Raw genomic sequence first — 12,085 nt, forward strand, 5'->3', positions numbered from 1 at the left:
TGACTGCTATGGAAAATAATACCCACTTACTCACTTTAAATTCCACGATCGTTTCTACTCTTTTTTTTTTTTCTTTTTCCTCAATAAGTGGAAAGGGTTGCGTCATTGAATTTTCAATGATATCAAGGATGGAAAAAAGTGAAATTGATTGAAAGGCAAAAAAGTAAATAATTTGAAATACAAACTTTGCCAAAATTGAATTGTTATTCATGACGTAATGGTTTTTTGGAAAATTGGCTCCGTAAATGAAATAAATTATTTAAATTCTTGCAACTTTTGTTTGAACAGGCAAATTTCCTTCCATCTGTGTGTATTTCTGGACTCAATATATTCTATGTTATACTTACCCATGAGATTCAAGTTTCAAGGCTTGCTAAAATTAAAATAAACAACCTTGAGTTAAATTTAACGCATTTTAAAATACCAAATTTCTAACGTTCTTGTAAGATTTGAATTTTTAAAGCGTTGCTTTTTTGATTCAAATTTTTTACAATTTGACATTTAACGGACAAATTTTACAACGAAGTAAACAATTGCGAAAAAAAGTGTGAAAAAACTTATTAGTTTAGATAATTAAAGAAATAAGTGTACACTTAACTTCATTGAGTTGAAATTGTGAAAATAAAAATGTTAAAAGTGTGATAGACAGTTGTGAAATTGATTTATTTCATATATTTGTGAATGAATATAGTCTAAGAAATCCATTCGTAACAACAACACATGGTATGCTAGACAAAACATACATATTTCAAGTAAGTGAACATTTTTAAATTTAAAGTATTAAGCATAAAAAATCCCAAAGCGATCCCTTTAAAACCATAAATTAGTCAGTCATATAGAAGAACTTTACGCACAAAAATAGTTCAGAATAAAATGACATTTTTATTCAAAACAAAATGATAGAAAAAAATCAATCCGTTTCAAGTTTGATTAAAAACTCGATTTTTCAATTTCACAAAAGATTTACGCTATGATTTTGTACAAAAAAATATAGGGAGAAAAAAAATTTAATCAACTAAATGCTTCATGGATAAAGCGGAAGTTGAATCGATGCTTATTGTATTTGCAGCAAGCTTTGCGAACATCCTTGTTTAATGATTTCGAACCACATGAATATACGTAAATCGGTTTACTGAAAATGAATATGTAAAAGTACAAAACATAATCCCAATTATATTATCTGAGGCTACAACTACAAACTTGATAAAATACATACTTGCCATACAACGAGGTATAGTAATTGAACTTGATAAAATACATACTTGCCATACAACGAGGTATAGTAATTGAACAAAAAATTCCAATTTGGTGAGTCAACATAAATTCGTGACATTATAAATTCGGCATCATTTCCAAAAAGCTCTTCCGGTGAACAAAAGCTTCCATCGTCATCACAGAAATAGTTATCCATAAACATGCTTTGCCTCTTTGAGCTTATTAGATAGAATCTAACTTCAAATTTATCAGGTTTATTTTCATCCCAGAACTGCAAATGAAAAAAACTTATCATTTATCACGTTAATACTTTTAATCAAATCTTAAATTTTAATGAGATGGAAAATCAGAAAAGCTCGAAGACTAATGAGCATTGGATTTACTCAATAAGAATAATATTCCCAAGATATATTAAATAAGGTTAATTTTCATCTTCTTCGTCGTCTGTCGAAGGAAATGGGAAACTTTAAATATTAAATTTTCATTTGAATTTAAAGCTCTGCATTGTTGTTCCTCAGGGAGAATTATATATAGTTTAAAACTACCAAAATTATCTTCCCATTCCCCCTCAGTCTGTCATCATAAGAAGATATGTCTATTTTGTTAAAATATAATCCAATTCTTACAGACCATTTGAGTTAACTCGCATAAAGTGCTCAAGAATAAAGTGAATTGCTTAATGTCGCGAGCTATCCAAACTAAATGAATTCGCTTCAGGGCTATCGTTGGCTGTGTTGATTTCCTTTACATACAATTCAGCCACAATGTGATGTTTTATGAATGGCATGTGAAAAGGGATGAAAAAAAATAAGAAAAGGGAATTTTTTGATTAAAAAATGGCATGTCTGTATTGTTGATATTGTGGATTATTGGGGTTAAGCTAGCTGCTCTTAATAGGACTCCTGCACGTTAAAAAGCTCTGTTTAGAGTCAACCTTCATGTCTAAAAGCTACTTTGTTTCAATTTTAAAAAAAATACCAAAATAGTCCAAAAAAGAAAGCATTCCAAACGTACAAAAGCTCTATCCATAGCTACAGGTATCAAAAGTTCAGTATTATTTACAAACAATAAGCAACAAAGCTGAACAAAGCATGTTTTTAATTATGAGCAGTATACCTACATAACATAGTTGAATATTGATATAAATGGTGTAATCCCAATTCCTTGGCCAATTAATACAACATGCTCCCTCGATAATATCGATTCCATATGATTCGAGTATGGTCCATCAAAAATAAAATTTAACTTTCTAGCTGTCGCTCTATATTTACGACGACTTCTGTTTGACTTTCTCTTATTTGACTTTTCCGAATACATTTTTAATTCGAAAAGTTTCTCATATAACTCGCACGTCCAATCACCACGAACAGTTATTGCTAATGTAAATATAGTTTTTCTCGGCTCGATTACAAAGTCTGTTATAAAAAATGGATGCCATTCAATTGTTGATATGTTTTCACACTGTAGTAATATATATTGTCCGGGTCTTAGTGCTATATTGTCATTGATTTTAAATGTAAGAAAAATAGAATTTCTCGTGGGTAGTGTAACCTCGACGAGTTTCATGGGAGAAAAGAATCTCTTAAAATATCGAATTAAATGATCCAAGAAAAAGACAACGAGTGTAATTGTTGGCCAAATCCAAAACTGTATCCATGCATATAAAATTGGAAGAAATGAAATGAGAAAATAACAAAAGTATGAACTCATTGAATATCTTAACGGAATACCCGAGCTACATGCATCAAGTAGGCTTTGCTACGGAGGCTACGCTAAAGCTCTTTTATTAAGCCGCCTCTGTGTTGCATCCATATGACTGTTCAACTTAGCTGCACGAGATCTTCCCGTGAATTTTGCTTAATCTTGGCAACCATGTGGATATCATGCGGATGCAGCCTTCCCTGTGATGTCAATAAATGAGCTTTACCAGATCATTAAAAGCTCCTTGCCAAAGCCTTCTCGATTTGTGTCGCTCGGTATCCAAGTGAATAATAAAATTTACATTTTTCCTTCCTGCAGTGAACTTTGGCTCGCTCTTGCAGTACTTTTCCATATATTCTTTTGCATGAGTTTCATTGTCTCTCCTTTTGTAAATATCACATATGGGTGGTGAATCTTTAACATTATCTTGATACTTTATAACGTCACTGTAAAGAAGTAAAATAGATGAAAATTCCTTTGGTTTTATTCAAAGAAAGCGCAAATATTGATCCTCATTTATCTTATAACCCAAAAATTTAAGTAATAAAATGAGGTTAGCAAAGAAATTTAATTATGTTGTGAATAAATTTGCGGAGTTCATGGTTTAATATTTACTAGTTAGAAATTACTTTTTGATTTTATTTGAATATTTACTATGAGAAAGAGCTTTGATGGTTTGCGAAATTTATTTACTTTAGAATTGATTAGAGCCACACCAATTAATCTTCGTGTTGAACACAGGCCTAGAACTTTTTGCTTCCTAAAGAGTTCAGAGTTGTCAGACAAGACAAGTCGATCTCATCTACAATAATTCTTAAACTTTGACTACTAACATGCAATTTATGATTAAGAGAGAAGAATCCTTAGAGTCATCTTCGGGCCCAAAAGGGAAGGAAATCAGTGCAAGCGCAAGAGTCACGCTGAATTGCATCAGATTTATAGAGAAGCTGATAAAATAAGAGTTATCAAAAAGAATAGATTTTGATGGGTTAGGAATGTTATTAGAAGACCTGCAGAAGCTCTATTAAATAAGGTCTTTAAATCAGACTTGGTAAAAAATCACGTGGATAACCAAGGAACTCTTGGAAGGAGGCTGTTAATAAAGACATTGTACTAAGTGCTAGAAATAGGCAAGCGGAAGCCAGAGATAAGGTTAGCTTTAAGCGTCATTTGAAGGATACCATGAATCACAATTGATCTACACAGTCAGTGAAGTAAGTAACCAAGTTGACTCATACAATTTTATAAAGCAAGAATCAACTAGTCAGACAAAACGTTTTACATTAGATTAAGAATCGTGTAAAAAATATTTTTATAGCTAAAGAATGTGAATTATCGCTGATAAAAGAAAATGGTAATAACCCCTTTGAAATAATGTAGCCTCTCAACCCCTACAGCTTTTACTACTTAAACGTATATGTATATACGTACCTTAAAGGATGATAATACAGCATGATGAAGAACAAAAAGAATATATAGTGTATACCCATGAAGCTGTTGTAAAAATAGTTGCGCATTTGTCGTGATGAAAAAATCCACATAATAATAAGACATCCGACCATCGTCCATCCAGAAAATCCGACTGGTGTTAGAAACATAAGTCGGAAAACATTCTTGCCACATGTGTAATAGAAAATGATTAATGTGAATATATTTGTTCGCTTCTTGTATACTTGAATTTTACTTTCTTTGGACATTCAACTTACATCGTCATGTCCACGACTCCAATTTATATCTTTGTGATGTGCATCGTAATTCTTTATAAAATTGATGGCATTCGTAAAGTGTAATGCTATGTGAATGACTTTATAGAATGAAATAATATTACATTATTATTATTGTTTGCGGTTAAAAATATTTTTTTTTTCCAAGACATCAGCGAGCATTGTCTGACTCTCATGGAATGTCAAATGAGAAATGGATATGCAACTTACAGGATATGTATATTAATGATAGAGCGAAGACCTGATGAACAACCTTTAGTTTTTCCATATATATAGCAGAAAAATAGGGGAAAATTCTATTGAATGTCTTGTGAATAAATGTGTTGAATGTTCTGCACACCGGAAATATAATGGCAATGATGAGGAAATTTATGACGAAGACTGTAGCATTAGATAAGTATAATCCCTTCTGAAAGCACAAAAATAGAAGCATTTTGAGTAGGTGTGTATTAAATAAATGAAAAAAATATAAAAAATTCTCATTTCATGCTCGCTTGTTACGTTTTTCATCAAATCAGTATATGTGAATATCTCGTGCTTTATAAATGAACAACATTTTCGAGCCAACTTGAGACATCATCAGCATACATTACCTACCCCAATGATTTTCTTCAGGTAATAAAACTTTTCATTTTCGTCATTATACGATGTATACGCGTAATATGAGAACGACAGAACAAGAAGAATCCCAATTATGAATATCATCTAGAAATATACATGAAAATGTAAACAAAAGTCACTCAATCTTATTTTAGACTTGTATCTTTAATAATCTTTAAACGACGTTGTTGTACAATTTTCGTGACTTCCTTTTTTTGTAATTTGGAAGTTTTGAGTTTCTAATCAAAAGCCACAAAAGTTTGCTTTAATTATTTGTCAGTTTTAGTTGATTGAAGCAGGGTTGGATGATGCTCATGAGAGTCATATCTAAAGAAGTAATTATGAATTCTAGAGCTCGAAGTTAACTTGGATTTTGTATGGAAAAGTCGACTCGATTTCATTTAAAATTCATGTCGACTTTGAGCTCTTATAAATCCATAAAAATCAGTAATTGTCATCTTTGAGTCAGTATATAAAACTTATTTGATTCATGACAAACCAGACTCTAATACAAATTTCATGCAAATGAAGGAAATCAAGTTTCTATGTATGTAGTTATGAAACCCGATTGGCGCATATTGAAATACTGCCACTACGACAAGGAGACAGCAGTAAACTTAGAACTAAATTAGAATAAAATGCCAAATTTGAATGTTTTCGCCAATGACTGTCACTTCGTTCTAAGTATACTGCCGCCTCGTTGTCGTGGGAACAAAATTTTCAAAGTTGCCGATCGGGAAGATGTCAAGAGTTAAAACAATGTAAGAATAAGTTAAACAATCTACAAACTAAAGCTTGATTTCCATTCAAATGTAGTAATTCTGTCAGAAACAGCATATTTTGCTTACTCCTACTATTATCTCAGCCAGCATCTTCCAACCCTGTGCATAAATCCGCATTGATTCTTATTTCGCGTATGAATACTCACAAGAAGAATATAACGATGAAAAAACTTTTTCGCTGAACTGCGAATATTCTCCAATGTTTCTTTATCATCGTCTAATGTCGCATTCATTTCTATTCTAAAAAATGTGATATAAAAGAAAAAACTGTGTAATAAAATTGCAAATTCTTCTTCCTACTTTTTCTTTCACATTAAAGAACTTGTGTTAGACTTTGTGTACATAGAGCTGATCTCAATCTTTAATCTTCTTTTTCCTTTACTGTCTTATTTTCTCTTTTATAGAATGTTTACATTATAATCATCAACGTGAAAATCACACTCATTCATGAACAACTGTCATTGCCATTGTTTACTTTTTACACAAATCTTTGATTTTGCTTCAATTTCTCTTTTTTTATGTTCAATGAAAGAAAAACTAAGCCCGCATATGTGTGTTTAGAAACTCTTACATCTATGCTTAGTGGATTCATATCTGTTGTTATTTCAACACATTTCAGTTTTGATATGAATGGGGTAATGTAAATGGCTTGTCATATTTTTGATGTATACTCCTCAAAAAAGAGAGATTGTTATGAGATGTGAAATTTAAGGTTAATAACTTTTTGAAAATAGAATGATGTGTGGGTGTGGGAAGGATCATTAGTAGAAACTCATAAACTTCAAGGATGAACAAATTTTTATGATTGATTGTATCTAAAAGTTTTAGAAAATTAATGAAAATTTTATATTGACAAGTCTAAGACTCTGTTTGGTTAAATCAGAGTTCGTGAAGATCGAAAAAATCTTTGATTTTCCAAAATCATTTTTTTTTGTGATCTCAAAAAATCATGATTTTTTCGATCTTACGTAAATCATTACGTATGATTTTTTTACGTAACGAAGATCATTTTCAAAATGATCTTTTCTACGTAAAATCATTTTGTTTACAAATTATGTTAATGAACAACTATGCTCATTAGTACATTAATACTTCACATGATTTGTTTCTACAGCATTTTTAGATGATTATTAAGTCGTTTTGAATCTATTTACACTGCTTTAAGTACTAAAATTTGCTGAATTTGCATTCAAAGTGATATGCTCTGGATCATATTTTTAGTTAAATTAATCCCTTAAAAAGGTTTGATTCAATTTAAAATGACTTGATAATCATCTGAAATCTCTATCAAGAACTTATTTACACGGTTTTATGTGCTTAATGTAACTAAATATATGATCCAGAACATATCACTTTGAATGAAAATTCAGCTAATTTTAGTACTTAAAGCAGTGTAAATAGATTCAAAACGACTTGATAATCATCTAAAAATGCTGTAGAAATAAATCATGCTAAGTATTTAAGTACTAATGAGCATAGTTGTTCATTAACATAATTTGTAAACAAAATGATTTTACGTAGAAAAGATCATTTTGAAAATGATCTTCGTTACGTAAAAAAATCATACGTAATGATTTACGTAAGATCGAAAAAATCATGATTTTTTGAGATCACAAAAAAAATGATTTTGGAAAATCAAAGATTTTTTCGATCTTCACGAACTCTGGGTTAAATCAACATTCTATATATTTTACCAATGAATATTATCTCAAGCTATGAACAATATACGATCTTTTATTTCATTCATACTCAAAGTTTATCTTGCTTATGGGTAAATTATGATTACATTTTTGTAAAGAAAACAAAAATTCATTTTAATTTAAAATGCGTATATTTAGAATTTCATCGTAATTCTCATCATATACAATGAATAAATATGCACCAAATGTCTCATTTCATTTCAAGCTTAGGAGTTCTTTTAAAAATTTATTTTCGTGACCTAGTTAATTACTTGAGTTAATTTAAAATAAATAAATTTTTGAAATTTATGGAGGATTAGGATTTTTTTTTGCGGAAGAGTAGGTGAACATCTGATATTCTCGAATCGACATGACAATTTTCGAAAAACATCCGGAAATTTCTAAGTTTGAGACTAAAGAGTTGATTTTATAAAAATTTGAAAATAATTTAAATTAGGATAGGAATTTGCAAAAAGTGTTCAAAAAATTGCATTAAATTGACTGGTATTTGATTGTTTAACCAAGTGATATTCAAACGTTTTTGTGTCACAGCACACCTTAGGCCTGTGGAAGGTAATCTTTATTGCTCGCAGCACACAATGGTGGTCTCTACCTAAATTGCACACGGTAAACGGTTCAATAATATGACTCATAGGTTAACCACCACTGCCTTAGACCGATACAGCATACGACATACCGTTCATGACATTTCCGAAAAATTTCGGTTTCACACAGAACAACACTGATTTAAGCTATATAGAATACAAATTTAGTGTTAACCATTCACAACTTGTTCATATTTGATCCAAAAGATTTGTACTGGAATTTAGATTTCTCACTCTATCAGGACACAACAGCATAGAAGAATAGGATAGTAGCTTCCTAATCCAAATAGAGCATATTGCCCCCCTAATTTAAGAGAAATGTTGTGTAGGATTTCTTTTAAAAACAATGTTTAAGGACAGAAAATTATTTAATGAAATTAACATCCCTCAATTAGGATTTAAGACTTTTTTTTACAGAATTTCTTTTAAGAAATCTAATATTAAAGAACTAAATAGACCTTCCAGATAGGATAAAGGTCGAGTTTTTTCCAATAAAAAACTTTGTATCGAAATATTTCGGTCTTTACATTTTGTTAAAAGGTTAACCGGAAATACTTTACATCCGATCCTTTGGTTGCTGTTTAAAGGAATGTCTAAGAAGGATGTTCTACAAATTCATGTTAAGGATAAGGAAGCCATTACAATTTCAACATATTGAATGAATATCCATACCACATTGACGGCTAATAAAAAAAAATTTTGATGCTTCTTATATGCTTCTCATGTCTTTGTTAACTCCAATTGAGCAATGTATTTTGTAGATAAATATATAAAAAGAAAATGTATATTGTAAATAAAAGAACGCAAGAAAAAAATCTATTTTCATCTCATCAATATATCATTACATATTTCCATCAGATGTTACTGAGGATTTGTCTAAAATATTATTTTCAAATTGTCTAGATGTACATCCGATATGAAATTTAAAGTTTTTGAGAAAAAGTTTAAACTTTTCTTTAAATTTCTTTGTTAAGATAATAAATTTGAAGTTTTGAGAAGAGTTTTTAATTTCTTATAAAAAGCCTGAAAAGACTCTAATAACAGAAGTCGGTCAAGCGATCTATAATCTGGTCTAAAGCCGGCGTGACTCTGACTTGGTACTGGATTCAGTTTAAACCTGTCTCAGGCTGACGTGACTCTGACTTGATACTGGGTTCGGTTTAAATCTATCCCAGGGTAGCTTGACTCTTGACTTGTTTTTGCATCATAAAAACATGCTTTTTGCCTGTTAGGGATCGGATTAAGAATGTCAAAGACTGTCACCATGTCAAAGCAATGTCAGCCTGGTGCTGGATTTTTTATATCAATTTATCGACTTCTGCTATTCGGAAGAGCTTTTCAACCTTAGAATTTTAAAAGGAAATTGCATATGACTGTTCAGGAAGATATCTTAATTTAATTCAGACAGTAAATAGTTTATTTAACTATTGCATGCACTACGCTTAATATGAACAGACACACTTCACTTTACCAACACTTGATCAATTGTTGCACATTAAATTACCAATTTAAATAAAGTTTTTATTTCCCTCTTTTTTTATAATTCGCTTATAAACTTTAGCAATATAAAACAAATAAAACAAGTACAAAATAATCGATAAATACAATCTAAATCACGGTCAAATGTACACTGAATTGCACACTAAAAAAATCATCACATGAATGTAAAAACCGATGAAAAATTGAATCCATTCACGATCATCTTTTTCTCAATTTTTCGCAGAACATCTTTTCGTCATGAGTTACTAGATATCTTTAAATATAATCGAACATGTGCGCTCGCAAAATCAATGAAGTTTTTTTTTTTTGCTTTATGTCAACATTACAATACGTCCATCAATTTTATGAGTGACAGTCGATTTTCTCGAAATATATAATTCCATTATATCTATATCAAGTAAGCCAATACGATGATTCTTCTTCTTTTGTTTTATCATTGTGAATCCATCTCCACCATTTGCTATAAATGATGGTACGATGAGTGTATAATATTTGGAGGATATAACACTTTCATATTCTGCATCACTGATTTTAATTCGTAAGGATTGTACGCGATTACCAACAGTCATTGTTGTATTGAATGTAACATAAAATCCTGATATTTGTAGCATGTGAATGCCAATGAATTCAGTCGTAACAAATGACCTTGACACGCTGTGTTCAAAAACTTCATAAATTGTATCACCACTTAAATCGAGCATATCTAAAGTATTTTCGAATGGCATAAATGCAACAATATCAGCATATTTAATGTTTCCAATTGGAAAACTATTTCGCATTCCAGCTGCTTGAATAATGGCTGCATATGTTTTATAATCTGGATATTCGATTTGTGTTTCATGGACGAATGCATCTGCTGCAAAACTACCCAATGCACATTCACCATGTCGACATACTCTATGCATTAAACTTACATTTGTAGATCCAACTATGCGTTGACCTCTTCGATTAACTTCATCACGCCATCGTATCAATTCATGTTCAATATCAGGATCTTTTTCTATTTGATTACTAAGGAAAATTGGATTACCGTCATAATATTTCATATGTCCAGCTGAATTGAAATAAACTTTTAAATCACCAACATATTTAGTAAATGCAGCTGCATGAACGATAAGAACTTTTCTATCGTGACTAGATTTTGGTGTAACGATAATTGGATATGGTCCGGTAGGAATGTCAGATGCAGGATATAAGTTGTTCTTTGCCGTATATAGAAATGTATGTGAATGTCCACCAACAATTATATCAACGTAATCACCATTTGCTTGTGCAATTTCTATATCCCTATCTAGTCCACAGTGAGATAATACGATGATTATATTGACGCCCTGCTGTCTCAATTTTGCACACTCATTATCAATTGCATTGATTTCATTCGTAAATATTAACTTATCAGTATTTGCAATATCTGCAGTTTCTTGCATTATGACACCAATGATACCAATTTTTCTTCCGCTTCTTTCAATGACAATTGACTTTTTATATAAATTTTGAAAATCTTTCTCGAGATGATCATCGATATTTGCGACAACGACTGGGGATGTAATATCTCTTAAGAATGGAATGAGACCAGCAAGACGATGTGCAAACTCATGATTACCTAACGTGATTGCATCAGCCGGTAATAGATTTAGAAAATAGCTTGTAACATTATGTCGTAGCAGATTGTACCAAAATGTTCCTTGAAAATTATCACCAGCATTTAGGAAAATTGAATTTTTTCTATTAGCTTTTAAATAATCAACAACTTTCTTCATACGTGCGTAACCACCAATACAAACATCATTTTGTGAACATGGTAAAGACTTCTCATTTGTTTCGTCAAATCGTGCATGGAAATCGCTTATGTGAATGATTGAAAGTTCAAATAATTCGTGATTTTCAGACGATTTACTTCCGTTTATGTTAGTAAAAATCATAATAAGCACAAATAATGTCGTTATGAATGATAAAAAGCCAACAAAAGATATTGACAATAGATTAAATCTCATTGTTCAGCAATTTGTAAGATTAAGAACTTTCTATTAAGAACTGTGGACGTTCTAATCCGTAAAAAGTAACTAAAATTTATTTATATTTTGATTCCAAGAGAGTAAAAACTGCTGATGAGAAATGATAACAAAAATATATATTCTGAGCGGTATGTTCCGTGCGATAAGTAAACCTTCTCATTTTGCTCTCACTCTCTTTTTCGCCTGCCTTAAACTCATTTGACTTTTAGATTATATACGTCATTAATTTAAATTTATAATATCAAAATAAGAACATAAATTCAC

At 30.8% G+C, this 12,085-nt stretch overlaps 2 protein-coding genes across 6 annotated transcripts; both read right to left on the reverse strand.

The window, feature by feature from the left end:
* Positions 1-919: 919 nt before the first annotated feature.
* Positions 920-9,919, reverse strand: LOC139094139 (NADPH oxidase 4-like). Of its 5 annotated transcripts, none has more exons than XM_070645077.1 (11): positions 9,811-9,919; positions 6,169-6,262; positions 5,238-5,345; positions 4,851-5,049; positions 4,623-4,720; positions 4,348-4,529; positions 3,218-3,362; positions 2,336-2,862; positions 1,846-1,957; positions 1,263-1,486; positions 920-1,132 (listed from the first exon to the last, which is right to left on the reverse strand). In XM_070645077.1, the coding sequence occupies exons 2-11, from the start codon at positions 6,253-6,255 to the stop codon at positions 1,012-1,014; spliced, it is 1,803 nt and encodes a 600-aa protein (XP_070501178.1). In that variant the 5' UTR covers positions 6,256-6,262; positions 9,811-9,919; the 3' UTR covers positions 920-1,011. The 5 variants fall into 5 exon arrangements, with proteins under 5 accessions (XP_070501178.1, XP_070501176.1, XP_070501175.1 ...); XM_070645075.1 differs by having other exon boundaries at positions 9,778-9,909; XM_070645074.1 differs by lacking the exon at positions 9,811-9,919 and adding an exon at positions 6,335-6,935.
* Positions 9,920-10,107: 188 nt separating this feature from the next.
* On the reverse strand, positions 10,108-11,846 carry LOC139094140 (apyrase-like). Its single transcript, XM_070645080.1, has one exon. It carries the CDS (start codon positions 11,798-11,800, stop codon positions 10,118-10,120), a length of 1,683 nt encoding a protein of 560 aa, XP_070501181.1. The 5' UTR covers positions 11,801-11,846; the 3' UTR covers positions 10,108-10,117.
* Between the last annotated feature and the right edge of the window lie 239 nt (positions 11,847-12,085).

This window comes from Chironomus tepperi, unplaced genomic scaffold (assembly GCF_022539635.2).
Source record: "Chironomus tepperi strain 1889 unplaced genomic scaffold, CSIRO-AGI_Ctep_v1 contig_349, whole genome shotgun sequence".
Classification (NCBI taxonomy): domain Eukaryota; kingdom Metazoa; phylum Arthropoda; class Insecta; order Diptera; family Chironomidae; genus Chironomus; species Chironomus tepperi.